This window comes from Cucurbita pepo, chromosome 10, assembly GCF_057944985.1.
Source record: "Cucurbita pepo subsp. pepo isolate OVF chromosome 10, ASM5794498v1, whole genome shotgun sequence".
Taxonomy (NCBI): domain Eukaryota; kingdom Viridiplantae; phylum Streptophyta; class Magnoliopsida; order Cucurbitales; family Cucurbitaceae; genus Cucurbita; species Cucurbita pepo.
In genome coordinates this window covers 4618075-4634537 of record NC_141807.1, presented here as the reverse complement: position 1 = coordinate 4634537, position 16463 = coordinate 4618075, and the positions used below count along the sequence as shown (strand labels likewise).

Genomic DNA, 16463 nt, shown 5'->3' with positions numbered 1-16463 from the left:
TTTAACTTTACAAATAAATAAATAAACAAATTGTAATTTAATTAATATAAAATAAATGAAATAGAATATGTTCTTCGAATTTATTCGGCGTGTGATTTGAGAACTCCACCAGCAGACAAACAATGAAGGCTATCGTGATTAGCGAGCCCGGCGAGGCGGAAGTTCTTCAATTGCAGGAGGTTGAGGACCCAATAATCAAGGACGATGAGGTTCTGATCAAGGTGGAAGCCACTGCCCTGAATCGGGCCGACACCTTACAGAGGAAAGGCCTCTATCCCCCGCCCAAGGGTGCCAGTCCGTATCTGGGCCTCGAATGCTCTGGGATCGTCGAAGCCGTTGGGAAAAACGTCTCCCGCTGGAAGATCGGCGATCAGGTCATTTATGAAATTAATGGAAATTCATTTCTAGCTCATCTTGTTGCAGTGTGCTCGAATTGTTCTGAGTTCAATTTTTTTTCTCTATCTGTCAAGTCTTGAGGGTAGGTTTTTGTGTTTTAATGGGGCGAGAGGAAATCATTTCTAGTTCATCTTGTTGCATGGGAATTGTTTTGAATTATAAAAGTCTGTTTCATCTGTAAATGCTCGATATTGTGCCCTAGGTCACCTCTTGTTTCTTGTTCTTTGAAATGATAACATCAGAGAGTTTTATAATTCTCGTTTGAGGATTCAAAACGTTCTTTAGTGATCTCTTACGCGTAGGGAACAATTCCTCATATACTATATGCTTCAAGGAATTGAAATCATTAGCATCTGAACAATTTAACAAACTGCTGCATCACAGGTATGTGCTCTTCTTGCTGGAGGCGGATATGCCGAGAAAGTGGCTGTCCCAGCCGGGCAAGTACTTCCAATTCCACCTGGTGTTTCCTTGAAGGATGCTGCTAGTATTCCGGAGGTGGCATGCACCGTTTGGTCGACGGTGTTTATGACAAGTCGATTATCGAGGGGAGAGACATTGTTGGTATGATTTTGGAAAAATTCATGTTGGTTTTAGTTTACTTGGGTGAGATAGAAAAAGAGTGAAAAGGAAAATCAAAGAAAGAAAAATTTTGCCATTGGGGATGTGTTGATAAACATGGATTCACTTATAATCAGAATTGAATTCATTTGTGTATTGCCATCATGAATGAAAGGGTATTCAAATTTCAGGTTCATGGAGGCTCAAGTGGAATTGGTACTTTTGCCATTCAGATAGCTAAATACCAAGGAGCAAGAGTATTTGTTACTGCAGGTCTAGCGATTACGTTCATCTTTTATCGGTTCCTGAGTTTGTCCTGATGTTTTTGAATCTTCGTCGTCAGGTAGTGAAGATAAATTAGCTGTCTGCAAAGACCTTGGAGCAGATGTATGCATCAATTACAAAACTGAAGATTTTGTTGCACGAGTGAAAGAAGAAACAAATGGAAAAGGTTTGTCTTCAGCATCTCTATAACTCTTCAATGTTTAAAGGTTCCATTTCCGGAATGCTTGTTCCTTTCTAAGATTGTAGCACTGAAACTTTATGCCTTGACAGGTGTGGATGTTATTCTCGATAGCATTGGAGCCCCATACTTTCAGCGCAACCTTGAAAGCTTAAACTTAGATGGAAGGCTTTTTATTATTGGAACCATGGGAGGAGCAGTAACGCAGCTAGATTTTCGCAGTTTGTTTGCGAAACGCCTCACTGTGCAGGGTAAGATCATTCTAAATGAGATTTGTTGATATAAATTGCAGTCTGAGCGTATATTCAAAGAAGCTTTCGTTCATGCCCTCCAAATCAGAAACTCATTCTACTGATTTGTAGTTATATGAGTTCAAATCCATTTTTGAAGTATTGGTCTTTTCTCGTATCCTCCATCTTTTTTGGAACATAATCTTTCAATGACGAAATATCATGTATCATGTATGCAGCGGCTGGGTTGCGAAACCGATCTCTTGAGAACAAAGCAGTCATTGTTAGTGAAGTTGAGAAGATAGTTTGGCCAGCCATTGCAGCTGGCAAGGTGAAGCCTGTGATCTTCAAGTATCTTCCATTGTCAGCAGCAGCAGAAGCCCACAAGCTGATGGAGAGTAGCAAACATATTGGGAAGATACTGCTTGCTCCATGATGGACATGGATTGTCAAAATATGCACCCTGTTGTTGTTTTTCCTTTAATTGCACTTTGTTGATCCAACTCCAAGAGAAAACGATTAAAATTAGAGGGAAATGAAATAAATCTCAGTTTGAAATAATCGATTACTTGTAATTTATAGTCTAAAAAGATGTTCTTTTCTACCATAAACCCCAAGAATGCAGGAAGGGTGGGTGTTTTTTTTTTTGTTGATATTTCCTTCAAAAATTCATTAATTTTAACACAACTCTTCATTAAATTACAAAACACTACTACTAAGCTTTTTTTTGCCTTTTTATTCTCTCAAGCGCGCCAAGATGGCTGTCATCATCCTTCTCTCTGTCGGTCTCATCGGAGTCTTCCTTCTTTCGAGCAAGGCCTCCGAAAACTGCGGATGGGACTTCTTTTTGAGCAATTTCAACCTTCTCGTCTTCTTCCGAGTCGCTTTCATCTGGCAATTCAATGTCTTCTTGATGAGCAGTGACCTTTGGTACTCCATCTGCTTGTGATTCCTCCACTCCAGCACTCACAAAACCAACTTTGCGGCTGTTATCTTTGGCTGAGTCTTCGATTGCCGGGGCCAACTGCCTCTCAAGAGCAGCCATTTCGTCTTCTGTAACCCCAGCCTGCTTCAATTTGTCTTTTGCCTCGTCAAGGTTCAGTGTCTGATCCTTTTGCATTAGATACTCCGGCAATATAAAATGTGTCTGAAGAACAGAAAAGGGTAAAGATGTGTAAGATTTAGTTATAATAACACCATACTCTTATAGCCCAGTCTTGAAATTCATGAAATTGAGGTACTATCAGTTAACAATATTTCCAGTTAACATTAGAAGTGTTGAATAAGAAAATACCTGGCTATAGCTAGCAGAAACACTCCTTTTGATACGAAGCATCTCTCTAAAAGTATCTTCATTTCCATGTTGGACCTCGAACTCGTGCCACTTGTTCCAAAAGTTCAAATCTGATCTCGGGTCTGCAAACTGTGAAGCAAATACATATATTCCACGAGCACGATCAATTTCTCCCAAACTCTTCTCCAGCTCAGCATACTTCAAGCACATGGTCTTCACATCTTGATCCGGAAGACCAGATTCTATTGCTTGTTCATAGATTTCTCTAGTTTTGGGAACACCAAATATCTCGGCTGCACGGGCAATGTATATTTCATACATGCTCAATTTCTCATTATTTGGAACAGCTTTAGTTGCCTGATCATAGACCTTCATAGCCCGCTTTGCCAAACCATGGTCTTCCTCAAGCTTTGCATATTGAAGATACAAAGGCCTAACTGAATCAGCGGGTGCCTGGATGCACAATCAAAATATATAACCATTAGCATTATCATATCTATTGTATATCATTCGACTGCCAAACAATGGCAAGGCCTTGAATCTACTAAATGAAAAAGAATGTTATAATGAAGCAAGAAAGACTCAAAAAGTATTGCTCCAGAAGGGAATAAAGGTGAGGAAACACTGGATTTTAAGATCCTAAATGGTCTCCTTAAGAATTACCAAACACAAATCCTACCTACCATTTTCATTTTTTCCAAAAACAGAAACAAAGAACTTTCATAATCTAAATTAGATCCAGACGCACAAGAACATATGACAGTCACTTGGAATGGAAAAAAGAATGCATATCTATTGCTAGAGGGGCAATTTACAAGTCTCAATCAATGAAAATTGTTTCCTTAAAAGAAAAAAAAAAAACAAGTGTCCATTATTTTTGCTTCAAATATGTTTAAACTACAGACACCAGTCTTTACAGAACTTTTACTACAACTTCATAAGCATCTTGGAACTCTTGTACTTTCTTCAAACCAAGCCAAAGTAGAATAATTTCAAAGATCTCCAACTGTCATGGAACATTCAAAAGGCTTCTTTTTTGTAATCTATTACTATTAGAGAGTTTCAGGAAAATTGCATTCCAGCATAATTACAAGAACCCTTTTTTCATAAGAACCAATTCTATTGATTCAAAGAGATGCAAGAGATGGATAAGAGATTCATTATACATACCGTTTCAACCGCATGCTCAAATAGTTCTCTTGCTCGCTCCAATTTTGTCTTCCCATATCTTTTTACAAACTTGGATAGATATGTAACCCATATATCTTTAACATGAGGATATTTGAAAATCTTGACGCCCCTTTCATAAACCTTGAATGCATCTTCGAAGTACTTGTGTTCCTGACCATGTCAAAATTATGAGTTAACCTGTCCACAGAATAGAAAAGTTAAGGTAAACTGACATAAGCCGAACTTAGCATACCTCAAGAAGCAAAGCATAGTTGATTATTATTTGTGGGGTAGCAATTCTTAAGTCTAGTATTCGCTCATAAACTGCACGGGTAGACTCCAAGGTTCCAAGACTTTCTTCCAAATCCACGTAAAAGGTCCAAAGTCTTAGGGACTTGTGCACCTTCATCTGGACCGGTTCATTACCATCAGCAGCCACTGCAATTATAACCATAAACCAATGTAACTACTACTGCTGCTCCATATACCTTGAGCTCATATTAAATTCACAATGACAAATACAGGCATGTTAAAATGAGTATTATTTTGTTGAGAAACAAACTATTTAACTTATTGTTCAAAATATCCTACAAAGTTACCTCTAATTTAATTCTGGGTCTAAGCAACCAAAATACTTGCGAATAAATGCCAAGATGCATTAACACAAGAAAAACCTAGATTACCATTAACTGTAAATGAGAGAATCAGCAACATAATTAAACATGAGTGGAATTACTAATGTGAAAGCTTTTTGGAGTTACCTTTTCGTTTGACTTCAACAGATGGCTCTGCTGTAGCTCGACGCATGAGCTCGAGAGCTCCTTTAAAATTTTTATGCCTCAATTCCATTTCCGCCCATTCGCACCAAATGCTAGCCAAGTTATCCACAGTCTTGTAGTTAACTTGTACAGCTTTGTCAAAAATAACTCTTGCATTTGGAAGATCTTTGTGGGTTTCATACAGCTTAGCAAAAGCAACCCACAAGGTATGAGGCTTACCTACTGCTTTCATGGGGTCCACTGTTCTCACAGCCTCAGTATACGTCAATATCTGTCTTGTGGGATTGCCCTCAAATAATTTAATCCTCCGATGCCATTGTTCTACATTATGAGGATTTTGTCGTAGAAGAACACTATTAGCTAATTCTGGTCTTCTGTCCATTAGATGGTCTAACCTAGCTAGCCTTAAATCAATGTCATTATCATCGTACATCCAAAACCCTAGAAGTATCTTCTTCTCAAACTTAGAAACTGATAAATCAAGATCTAATCGGATGTCCTCTTCCTCCTCCTCCTCGAGACCATTTTCCTGTGCTTCATCTTCCTCATCACTCAAATCCATATTTTCCATTTTATGAGCTAGCATACTCTCCTCAAATTGAGAGTATGAATCAAATATCACACTAAAATCTCTTACCGTAACAACAGTAGTCATCCCCTCTTCAAATATATCTCTTGCCTTCTCGTGCAAATTCCTTCTGATGTAATATTCTGCAAGTGATGTCCATAAGCGCCCTACTTCATCAGTGAACTTCCTAATGCCGCCCCGTATTATAGCATCAACATTCAACCCTGAAACCTCAGTGGCATGTCTAGTAAGCAAATCACACAACTCTAACCACAGCCGATGCTTGGTCTTCCCCTTAATAGAATAAAATTGATCGTCATTCAACACGGAAGCCAAATTCTCAGCAGCTTCTTGCCACAGATTTGAATTAACCAAAAATTCAATCAAGTCTTCAATATGTGTTGGATCATATTTTAAATACCTTCGATAAACTCTAAGTGAGGTCTCAATTGGAATACCCTTTTGGCTAACAAAAACGAGGTATGGCTCCCAAATGCGATCATGTTGTGTCACTGGAAGGGCACAAAGGGCTCGGTCAAACGTCCGACGCGTTCGGGTCACTAATTTCTGGTTTGTCAAAGTTTGTAGGTACATTATCCATATTCTAGGCATTTTATGCATGGTCACAAGCGCTCGTTCAAACGTGTTATTAAGAGTTTCGTACTGAGAATGAGTAATGGGAAGATTTCGTACCAGATCGAGGCGTTCGCGCAGATATGCATACCATAACTTATAGCTACCCGGGAGGGCTTTCAGAGCTCGCTCATAAATAATGAATCGCTTCTTGAATGGTGATTCTGCTCGTGCTATGAGGTAGCGCCACCACAACTTCAAACTAAAAGGATTCCGAAGAAGCTCTTCCTCGTAGAGGAGGTCATCTTGCGACGGATATAAATCTTGGGAAATCGACATGGAAGAAAAAACCTAACAACAGCCCTAATTCGGCTAATCTCCCACAACAAAACACTGTGAAAAATGCTTCCCGACTGAAATTGCACGAGGAAATCGGAAGATAAACAATTATCAGAAAGTTGCAAGGCTCCGTTAAAGAGGCAGCGAAGCTCGATTGTGTACAATGAACTCAATAGCGCATAAATCACCGAAACAGAGGGCAGTTTCTCTAATGGCTGCCTCTTCAACAGTAAGAATCCTCCATAACTGAACCCTAAACCCTTCAGGAGACGAAAAGGAGAAGTCGATAGGAACAGAAGAAGAAGAAGGGCGCGGTAGATCGGCTATTTGTTGCAAATTTCTGGAAAGTTTAATCTGTGATAATTTATCAAGGGATAATTTGGTAATTATGCTTTAAAAAAATATATTTAAAAGTAAATGACAATTTTAACCCTAAGGATGTGGGCCGAGATATTTTTTTGTCAAGCCCAATACGCTCCAGCCCACATATGATTTGGGCCCAAAAGGCCAACTGTAACCAGGCCCTAAAGAGCTGAGACTGCATCAACTATACTGTACCGCCGCTCCAGCGTAAGAGAAGATGAATCAGCGATTTAAATCACTTTTGAATTTATTTATTTTCCTTTTTTATTTTGGGTGTTTTGTTTTGCAACTGCCACACGCAGATGCCGTAAGCAGCAATAATAGTATGTGCGAGCCCACACGCAATCTCTCCCCCCTCTCTCCCTCCCTTTCTCTCTCCAGATTTCTTATTCATCCCCTCCTCCGTCTCTCCCATTCACGAATCGCCTCTCTTTCTCTTGTAAGGGTTAATATCTCCCTTTCTTCTTAGACTGTTCTTCTTGTCTGTTTCCTTTTGATTCTCGCTCAGTTCAGTTGATTCTTTGTTTTGCTTTTTTTTCCCTCTGTTCTTGTTACTGATTTTTCTGTTTGGCTGCCGAGAAATCGAAGGAAAATCATGAATTACAAGTCTTTGTTTGTTGTTTGCCTCTTGTTCTACGAAAATCTTTGTCTTCTTTTCTTCTAGATCCGGTTTCTATTGATGATTCTACTGTATTTCGTTGCGATTTCAGGGTTTATTGTGTTTTTCAATTTGATTTGGCTCCAATCAAGAACCTATGTTTTGTTTTTCCTTCCTCACGTCTCTAGATTGAACTGATTGTGGTTGTATTTTGTGGTTTTTGAGTGTTGATTTGTGGAATTGAACCTTTCTGGATTTATGTTTACTTTATCTCTGTGTTTTCTTCAGTGAAGGAAGGTTTTTCTCTTTGCGCGTGTCCCGTTCTCTTCTCCAATCCTTCACGTAATATAGAATCACTAATTTCTCTTCACCATTCGCACTCGAAGATTGCTTCAATGGAGGTCAAGCTTTGGAACGACAAGCGCGAGAGAGAAATGTACGACAATTTTGCAGAGCTCTACGCTATTATTAAGGCCACTGAAAAGCTTGAAAAGGCTTACGTCCGTGACATTATCCCCTCCTCCGATTACGAGACTGAATGCTTCAAACTCATCGCACATTTCAAAACTCTGGCCTCGACGCTCAAAGACACAGTCCCGAGTATTGAACGATTTGCTGACACATACAAAATGGACTGTCCGGCGGCGATTAATCGTCTTGTGATTTCTGGGGTGCCTGCGACGGTGGAGCACAGGGCATCCGCCGCTGCTTCCTCCACTACCTCCGCCGCCATTGTGGCGGAGTGTGTGCAGAACTTTATTACAGCTATGGATTCATTGAAACTGAATATGGTAGCTGTGGATCAGGTGCACCCCCTGCTCTCGGATCTCTTTGCTTCACTGAACAAATTGACCATTCTGCCGCCGGATTTTGAAGGGAAAACGAAGATGAAGGAGTGGCTTGGACGACTTTCGAAAATGGGCGCGGCGGATGAGTTAACTGAGCAGCAGGCTCGGCAGCTTCACTTTGATCTTGAATCTTCTTATAATTCATTCATGGCCGCTTTGCCTACTGCTGGTACTTGAATGTTAATGGCAATCTTGTGTGTGTAAATAAAGGCTTATTGATTTTGTCGTACTGCATAAATTCACTATCTTCATGAATGGATTGTGCTCCTTTTTCTTTCCTTTCAATATGGATTTCTGTTGAAGGAGTTGAACCCCTCTTTTATTTATTTATTCTTATATTCGTGCCCTTGAATTTCCATTGCTGCTTTAGATGGATTGGAAGAATTGTACTTGTAAATTATGATTGTTGTGAGAAAAATTTGTTGCTTTGGAACTCGAGGAAAATGGGAACTGCACAGCAATGCACCAAGATGGGTTAGGCTTGGCTTAATGCCTGGACCCATGATCTTGTGAGTATTGATAGGTATGTTCTTCTATTAGTCTCTTTCTTTCAAACTCCTCGTGGGTTTGAAGAGAGTGCTATGAATTATGCTTTGTGATATTCTGGTTGTTGTAAGAAAATATTTTGCTTTTGAAGCAGAGGAAAGTGGAAAATGCTGCCATGCTGCGCCAAGAGCTATATCTGCATCTGATCCACAAATCCTTTTTTAGGTACTTTTGGGGTTATGTGGGGTTGGATTTAGTGACTTTTTGGCTTTCAGTTCCAGAATCGTGGGTTATTACATTGTTACAGATCTTTATTCAGTAACTTATTACCTCATTGGCTGGCTCATTTCCCCAAACTATTTGTCCATTTTCTTCTCGCAGTAGTTTGTCCTCAATGCTGAGTTTTCTTGTGTTTGAACCATATCTTGCTAGTATAAAGCATGTCAATCCAAATCATGGCAAGCATCTAGTACCAAATCTTCGTCTTAGCAACTACGGCGGGCTTTGATTGCCTGGATCTCCCACCTTTTCAGTACCCAAGCAAGTTGTAAGTTGTGATTTCTAATGCCTATGGCTATACTTTTTTTCTTGAACTTTTTGTATCTCGAGTTCTAATGGACAAGTAATTCTAGTTTGAAAAGAACAGTGAATCTAAAATTGATATAATTAAAGGTTTTTATGATAGTTGGATTTGATTGAATTGAGCTGTTGTTAATTGTAGGTTCATAAGTGAAGAGTTTGGTCCACATGAAGAGTTTCGTCCATCCACCTACTTGGTTGTTGGGCAGTGTATTTGGACATTTTCTTTTCCAGACTATATACGTGAGATCCCACGTTGGTAGGAGAGGAGAACGAAAGATTCTTACAAGGGTGTTAAAACCCCTCCCTAGCAAATACATTTTAAAAACTTAGAGGGAGGAGAATTTCAAAGAGAACAATATTTGCTAGACTTCTCCAATATTTTATATAGTTATTTTATATTAAAACTATATTTGATAAGGTCGATCCTGATTTTATCTTGCAATCTTGGATAGGGATAGCAGGTGGGGCATAGAGGATGTGAGAATGTGAGAAATACCTATCCATCCCTACGCAGGAAGGTGGGCAGATTCCATTGCACTGAGCTGCCCATGTCCAATAATGTTTGTGAAGGATAATGGCACGTGAAGTTGGTGTCTAGAAAGAAGATCATCTCCAACTTTTTGGTATCAATTCATTCCAAGCGTGCAACTTTGCTGCATACGAATTAGTATTTTATTGCTACCGAGTACGGATGCACCTATCGTGTTGTGCTAATCTATTTTTTTGCTTCAATCCAAAACCAAACTTTTATCTATTTAGTTTATGAATTTTTATAAATTAATTGAAAACCCGGGAAGTTTCGATCTTGTATTTATTAAAAAGAATCGTAAGTTCGATTGTTTGTAGTACTGTAAGTTTATTAACTAAATAAACACAAATTTAAGATTACGCAAATTTAAGATTGGGAGACTAAAATATAAACTAATTTCGAACTTGGGAAGAATAAACACAAATTTAAGATTACGCAAATTTAAGATTGGGAGACTAAAATATAAACTAATTTCGAACTTGGGAAGAGCTCGAGAACATAAATATATGTTGTTCATCCAAATTTAATAATTAATTGAAGAATCTAAAATATTTTTCTAAAAATACAGGAAAATAAAATCTGGTTTTATTGGATAATTTAGAAATGTGTATTGATTTTTTTTTTTTTTTTCCTTTCCTAAAATGTGTTTAAAGGTCGAAACCCATTTTTATGTATGCAGTTATTTATATTATCAAAGAAGAAGTTGTGTGTTCTGCACGGATTCAAAAAATAATATAAAAAATCGTAAAATCGTGTTGGAAAATTGAACCAACCGGGGGTTTGCTTAGTTAACCGTCGTCCAGCCTACGGTCCTTCTCAGTTCCGAGCCGGGCCAGCCCACCTTTGCTGTCTAAACGCCCATGTTTCTTTTACTCTGATTGGGTCTCTCCGCCGGCCACCATCCACGCAACATAGAGCACATACGTATAAGAGATCGATATCCAGACGATTTTTCCTAATCGATTCTGTTCTGAAGATGGATCAATCCGGAGATTCAAAGCCCATCCTCAACCACCGTGTTCTCCTCCCCGATGGAAGCGTCACGCCGATGATTCTCACAGCTGACGGTTGTCTTCGGTGGTTGGAGGAAGGTCAACGGAGTTTGTCTGTTGATAAGGAGGTTCTCGGATTCTCCACGGATGGTCCGAATATTAGGATCAAAGCTCTCGTGGAGGACCTTGGTGGATTGCTGTGCTTTGGGAGCAGTGGAGGTTTGGTGAGGAAGGAGTTCGTGTTTCAACCACTTTCTGAGGAGTCGCGAGCGCTTTGGTGTCTGAAGCTCCGTGAATGCGTTGATTTGCTTGGTAATATTATCATTATCATCCGGGATCCTGCCTGGTTTTAATATTGACTTTGGTAGTTTTTGGTAGTTTAGGAAATGCATGGAAAGAAGGGATTACCTGTTTCTGCCTGTTGGTTGCTTTGATGATTTAATGTTTTGGTTTCTCACCAATCTCTCAAGAGCTTAATGAAAACTCATAATCTAATTCTTCGTTCTTGATACTATTCATTCGGCTTAATTTCGAAACGGAAAGAAAAGGAAACTCTTCTTATTACGACGATTCTCTTTGCAAATTCCTGTCGCCATATGTTAGTTTCGGTATAGGGATGAACATACGATGCATATTGTAACGTGCGTTAGATTTTGGGCTGATTAAGAGTCCGAGAATCCTCCGTGATCTTTAAATTCGTAGGCATTAATGGTATGCATTGTTTTGGTTTTTGATTTCTCGTAAGCAAAGCAAGGGATCGTCAATGCTTTTATTGCTTCAAGCTCGTTCTGCCTAGTATTCTTTTCCCATTGTTTTCTGGAATAGTGACATCTCTGTTCCCCCCAGGTCGTCCAAAGAGGCTGTTTGTTTTCGTTAACCCATTCGGTGGGAGAAGAGCTGGTTACAAAATCTATCTAGATGACGTGAAGCCTATTCTTGACGATGCCGAAATCGTTGTCACACTGCAAGGTGGGATTACTTCCCAGAGATCTGTAATAATTTCACTTTGAGTTCGACTTTAGCATTTAATAGGGGGTTTTATTAATTTCATTTCATCTGATTTTAACTTTAGAGACTAAATATCAGCGGCATGCGGAGGAGGTTGCTTATTCGTTGGATCTTACCGAATACGATGGTATTGTTTGTGTTAGTGGTGATGGAATCTTGGTAGAGGTTTGTCGTCCTCCCCTTCTTGCTTCTTAAATTTATGGTCTTTCTACATTCTAGGTGCTTACTGCTTTAGCCTTCTCATTGTCACATTTGTTTTTTCTTCTGTTCTTGTTTCCATAGATGACTTCATCTTTATTTTCCCCCCTGTTTCCTCATTCTGACAAGCTTCACATTGTTTAGTAGGTAATAAACGGACTGCTGAGGAGAGATGATTGGGTTGATGCAATAAAGACACCTCTAGGAGTAGTGCCTGCAGGTGCCATACTCTTAGCTCTGTTGTGCGTGTGAATTGTAATGCCTATACCGAATCATTTCTGATGAAAGAATTTGCGTGTCGTGTCTTATTGTACTCAATCTCAGTATATTGCCTCCTCAACTAACGAAAAAACATTCCCACTCTGTTACTATTTATTGGGGTTCCTTGCGTTGATAGCTAACATACTAATGATGGAACAACGAGAATTCTATTAGTATTTATTGGGGTTTATAAATGCATAGGCACTGGAAATGGAATGGCGAAATCACTTCTTCACTCAATCGGTGACCCTTGTACAGCATGCCATGCTACTCTTGCCATCATTCGGGGTATGCATAGTTCTGTCAATTATTTTCCCGATCATTTTCCCCCATCTCTAATTTTTATCTTCTTTTACTATATGGTTGAAGCATTTTGCCTGCAAATTTTAATTTCTTGCAGGCCATAAATGTTCATTGGATGTTGCCACCATTTCGCAAGGAGAGGTCAAACATTTTGCAGTGTTGATGCTTGCATGGGGTAACTCTAATATAAAATCTCTCTCTTTAATTCAATCTGTAGTTGATATTAATTTTTCTATTTCTCATGGAAAATGTAAAATTCTCTTTTTGCCGATGCTGTTGTTTCTGGTTTTTGCTTTGATTGTTATATGAAATAACTTTAGTTTGCCCACTCATCAACGATTGCTTCATTTCAGGATTGATAGCAGATATTGACATTGAGTCGGAAAAATATAGGTGGATGGGAAGTGCTCGGTTAGATTTTTATGTATGTATGACTAAATCATAGAAGATATGTTTGATACACAATTTATTTTGATTTGTTCTTCTGATGCTCTTTACGTCACAACATGTTTGTAAACTCAGTAAGAATAGTTATGAACAACAGAACAAACAAACTAAAAAGTGAATGACATATAGTATCTCTAAGAATAAAAGGTCAATTGGCTGTGAGCATATTATAATTTTAAATCTTCATGTATTTTTAGTTTTTCTTTTTAATTTATTTCTGGTGAGTTTATGTCTACGATGCAGAAATCTCTGGTTTAGAATTAATCAGTAACCCGTTGCATTGTGTGATTTTCAAATTCATCTGAGGTTCCCTCATATCATTGCAAAAGTGAATAATTGATGTCACAATGCTAAGTATTTCTTGTGTTTAGGCTCTTCAACGAATTATAAGTTTGAGGCACTACAAAGGTGGTGTTTCTTTTGTACCTGCACCTGGATTTGAAGATTATGGAGAGCCGACGAGGTACGATTATGAAACTGCTAGCGTAGTAGATGTTGACAAAAGTGATGGTGAGACCGATAATATTCGGCGGCATGGGTACGAAGGACCTAATATCAACTTGAAGGATTTGAATTGGAGAAAATTTGACGGACCTTTTATTTCAGTCTGGCTTCACAATGTACCTTGGGGAGCTGAAAACACCATGGCAGCACCAGATGCTAAGGTTAGTTTGTTTTGTGAAGTAGTTTGAATATTAATCGGAAATTCTCCTTGATATTGCAATATAGTTGCAATAATGTTGTTTTCCTATAATAAACATATGAGTGTCAGTTTCCATACTTGACCTTTGCATAGGATACACCATTTTGGATGTCTAGTTTGAAATTTATCATTTAGGCTCTCGTTAAAGATAACAATTCCAAATTATGACTTCGATTTTCTTTGGCAACTTCTATTTCCGCCTGAAACTGCCAAGGGGAAAAGCTAGCAACTTAAATCATCTCCTTTGGGTTGCCACAAGACTAAGTGATTTCTTCATATCCTGATTCCCCAGATTTGAATCTTGCATCCGTTCATTATTTTGAACGGTTCTAGCATTTATGAATGTTGACAGATTTACTGTTAGTGATGTTTCAACACCTGAGTAACTGTGTGCAGAAAAGTATTAATATTATATTGTTTATATAATATTTATATCTTGTTGCTTATTTTTTATGTTTCATGAATGATTTTTTTACATATAATGGAAATGTCGATTTACCCCTTATATCATTGTCGAAGTCATGTATGGAAACTTGTTGAGCATTTAATATCATGGGTTTAATTGCCAAGTTACCTGTTGTTTGCCACTGCAGAGTTCTCTCACTTGGGTACTTAGGAATGCTACAATTTACTACTTTATCTTATGTGTGTTTAATGATGACGTATAATACCATTATTGTCTGTTGATATGCAGATGTCAGATGGTTTCTTGGACTTGATTATTATCAGAGACTGCCCAAAATTATCCTTGCTAGCGTTGATGACTGAGTTGAATAATGGAAGGCATGTCAAGTCACCATTTGTTACATATATCAAGGTTCATATTTCAGTTTTATGTTGACGTTTTCTATCTTCTATCAATCATCTCTTGCTAAGCTGTGATTTGTGACAGAAACCTTGAATGTTTCCTCTTGCATTGCATTGTGAAATTATTTTATCAGATTCTTATTTTGGTCTTTCAGTTTTTTCTCGAGATTTTCTTCATATTGAGCAACTAATTGTAGGTCAAAGCATTTATTTTGACACCTGGCACGCGGGTAGAGGAGCCTAACAAAGAAGGAATTATAGACGCAGATGGAGAGGTCTTAGCTTTGGGGAGGGAAACTATCACGAGTGGTCAGAAAACTCTCATGAATTATGATAAACTTCAAATCAGCATGCATCAAGGGTTAGCTACTCTATTTTCCCCTTGTAGGGATTGATCAAATCAGATTATCTTGATCCAATTTTATTGCTGATTTGGAAGAGGAAACAACCCTGATTTTCCCCACTCAACTGTAAAGAAATAATATATAGCAATTTAAGAGGTGGCAAAATTGGGTGCATAACTGTCGTCTTGGAAAATTTTCAGTTCATAATTGTTCTTGATGTCTAGTGTTTCTGTTACAGACTAAAGACATAATAATACAAACACAAATATTAATACCAATTAAAGGTATTCATGACCTTGTTTAGATGTTAGGTGCAGGTTCCAGTTCACAAAAGTGAAGTACACGAGAATCCAAATTGGTAAATGGAAGCTTGCTTTCTAATCCTTTTTTACTGTACAGTTGATGTGAAACGAGTAGGTGAACCCGGCACAGTTTGTGTAGTACAAAAGTGATTGGAAGCAATGAAATTAGGCATTTATTAAGACTCTCTCGCCATAGGAGCAGGCGCTTTGGTGATTATCAAGATAAGTAGAGGCGTAATACACCAGCTATGGTCAGTTATTTGAGTTCTCTACAGGTAAATTTTATTGAATTATGATGGTATTGGCCCTGTTTCAGTTTCACAATTGTTTATAGACATTAGAACAGGAATTTCAATCTGGTGGAACAAAAAATCTACAAGTACTACACTCTCTGATTACTCTGAACGAATTATTATTATTGTTGTATGGCCCTATTTTCTATTTTTGCAGCTTGATGAGCAGCACCAAAAACCAATCAAGTACTGTACTGTGTGATATAAATGCAGGTTGGCCTTTTCGGGTACCATCCAAGTCAATGAGCTTGATGACAACACTCATTTTGCATACTGTTTGATGCCCCACTCCCTACCCTTTTCCCTCTAACTCTGATTTGTGATGCATATGAATTGAAGTGGGGCCTCCAACTCCGGTGGATTCATCCTTATCAGATAAGGCTTTCACAACCCTCGACCCACGTCGGGTTAGTTTTTTTACCATACATGTTGCATTCATAATTCATTCGCATTTTAGAAGTATATATCGATTACTGTTGACTTGCTCGGTATGTTTTACTTTTCCCTTTAACATTTTGAAATTCCATTTTTACCATCATTCTCTAAATCTGTTTCGTGAAATATATTAGTTAGCAATATGTTAGGTCGGTAAGAATTTAAATTTTTTAAAACATATTTTTTGAACCAAACTTTTTAAAATTTAAGAATATTTTTTAAATACCATTATAGAATTTTCATCCAAAATTAATATGAGATTTTTTTAGAGACATTTTTACAAAATTTAAAATAGTTATTATCGAAAGGGTATTTTAGATAAATTATCAAATTTATGGATATTTTTATCGGTTTGGGCTTAAATTAAACCAAACCTATATGTCTGTTATAACGGAGTTACTAGCTACATTCTCGTGCTAACGCCTTCAAGCATTTGTCTACATCAATTTGAAACGCCGTTATGTGGTGGGTCCTACCTACTTTGTAATTTTATCACTCTTCCCATAAATATTTTGTTGCTGTGACCTTCTCCCTAAACCCTAAAAAAACATATAATTTAAGTTAATTCGAGTTAATTTTAAATAGAGTGAA

The 16463-nt window shown here is 38.1% G+C and overlaps 4 protein-coding genes and 1 long non-coding RNA gene across 7 annotated transcripts; 4 read left to right on the top strand and 1 right to left on the bottom strand.

Moving 5' to 3' along the window:
* Nucleotides 1–71: 71 nt before the first annotated feature.
* On the top strand, nucleotides 72–2211 carry LOC111803505 (oxidoreductase, zinc-binding dehydrogenase family protein). Its single transcript, XM_023687938.2, has 6 exons — nucleotides 72–374; nucleotides 781–960; nucleotides 1149–1230; nucleotides 1301–1408; nucleotides 1513–1671; nucleotides 1890–2211. The coding sequence occupies exons 1-6, from the start codon at nucleotides 123–125 to the stop codon at nucleotides 2084–2086; spliced, it is 978 nt and encodes a 325-aa protein (XP_023543706.2). The 5' UTR covers nucleotides 72–122; the 3' UTR covers nucleotides 2087–2211.
* LOC111803503 (Tetratricopeptide repeat (TPR)-like superfamily protein) lies at nucleotides 2187–6707 on the bottom strand. Its single transcript, XM_023687937.2, has 5 exons — nucleotides 4876–6707; nucleotides 4368–4552; nucleotides 4115–4285; nucleotides 2945–3397; nucleotides 2187–2797 (listed from the first exon to the last, which is right to left on the bottom strand). Exons 1-5 carry the CDS (start codon nucleotides 6371–6373, stop codon nucleotides 2366–2368), a joined length of 2739 nt encoding a protein of 912 aa, XP_023543705.1. The 5' UTR covers nucleotides 6374–6707; the 3' UTR covers nucleotides 2187–2365.
* Nucleotides 6708–7034: 327 nt separating this feature from the next.
* VPS28-1 (vacuolar protein sorting-associated protein-like protein) lies at nucleotides 7035–8467 on the top strand. 2 transcript variants are annotated; one of them, XM_023688615.2, is made up of 2 exons: nucleotides 7035–7175; nucleotides 7623–8467. In XM_023688615.2, the coding sequence occupies exon 2, from the start codon at nucleotides 7730–7732 to the stop codon at nucleotides 8357–8359; it is 630 nt and encodes a 209-aa protein (XP_023544383.1). In that variant the 5' UTR covers nucleotides 7035–7175; nucleotides 7623–7729; the 3' UTR covers nucleotides 8360–8467. The 2 variants fall into 2 exon arrangements, with proteins under 2 accessions (XP_023544383.1, XP_023544384.1); XM_023688616.2 differs by having other exon boundaries at nucleotides 7058–7181.
* Nucleotides 8468–8711: 244 nt separating this feature from the next.
* Nucleotides 8712–10004, top strand: LOC111803984 (uncharacterized). The gene is made up of 2 exons (XR_015422646.1): nucleotides 8712–9215; nucleotides 9390–10004. It is a non-coding gene; the product is annotated as an uncharacterized LOC111803984 (long non-coding RNA).
* A 474-nt stretch (nucleotides 10005–10478) lies between these two features.
* Nucleotides 10479–15984, top strand: SPHK1 (sphingosine kinase 1). 2 transcript variants are annotated; one of them, XM_023689282.2, is made up of 11 exons: nucleotides 10479–11083; nucleotides 11618–11740; nucleotides 11844–11944; nucleotides 12125–12197; nucleotides 12440–12526; nucleotides 12639–12716; nucleotides 12895–12965; nucleotides 13360–13653; nucleotides 14386–14508; nucleotides 14696–14859; nucleotides 15242–15984. In XM_023689282.2, exons 1-11 carry the CDS (start codon nucleotides 10756–10758, stop codon nucleotides 15243–15245), a joined length of 1446 nt encoding a protein of 481 aa, XP_023545050.2. In that variant the 5' UTR covers nucleotides 10479–10755; the 3' UTR covers nucleotides 15246–15984. The 2 variants fall into 2 exon arrangements, with proteins under 2 accessions (XP_023545050.2, XP_023545049.2); XM_023689281.2 differs by having other exon boundaries at nucleotides 14696–15984.
* The last annotated feature ends 479 nt before the right edge of the window (nucleotides 15985–16463 follow it).

What these genes read in the sequence shown, in the direction of transcription:
- LOC111803505 (XM_023687938.2), top strand. Translation starts at nt 123, where the DNA reads ATGAAGGCTATCGTGATTAGCGAGCCCGGCGAGGCGGAAGTTCTTCAA. An exon ending in GCTGGAAGATCGGCGATCAG is followed by an intron (nt 375 to 780) that starts GTCATTTATGAA and finishes GCTGCATCACAG; the next exon opens with GTATGTGCTCTTCTTGCTGG. An exon ending in CGAGGGGAGAGACATTGTTG is followed by an intron (nt 961 to 1,148) that starts GTATGATTTTGG and finishes TTCAAATTTCAG; the next exon opens with GTTCATGGAGGCTCAAGTGG.
- LOC111803503 (XM_023687937.2), bottom strand. Translation starts at nt 6,373, where the DNA reads ATGTCGATTTCCCAAGATTTATATCCGTCGCAAGATGACCTCCTCTAC. An exon ending in ACTATGCTTTGCTTCTTGAG is followed by an intron (nt 4,286 to 4,367) that starts GTATGCTAAGTT and finishes TGACATGGTCAG; the next exon opens with GAACACAAGTACTTCGAAGA. An exon ending in TTTCTGCTAGCTATAGCCAG is followed by an intron (nt 2,798 to 2,944) that starts GTATTTTCTTAT and finishes TCTGTTCTTCAG; the next exon opens with ACACATTTTATATTGCCGGA.
- VPS28-1 (XM_023688615.2), top strand. Translation starts at nt 7,730, where the DNA reads ATGGAGGTCAAGCTTTGGAACGACAAGCGCGAGAGAGAAATGTACGAC.
- SPHK1 (XM_023689281.2), top strand. Translation starts at nt 10,756, where the DNA reads ATGGATCAATCCGGAGATTCAAAGCCCATCCTCAACCACCGTGTTCTC. An exon ending in AATCGTTGTCACACTGCAAG is followed by an intron (nt 11,741 to 11,843) that starts GTGGGATTACTT and finishes TTTTAACTTTAG; the next exon opens with AGACTAAATATCAGCGGCAT. An exon ending in GTGATGGAATCTTGGTAGAG is followed by an intron (nt 11,945 to 12,124) that starts GTTTGTCGTCCT and finishes ATTGTTTAGTAG; the next exon opens with GTAATAAACGGACTGCTGAG.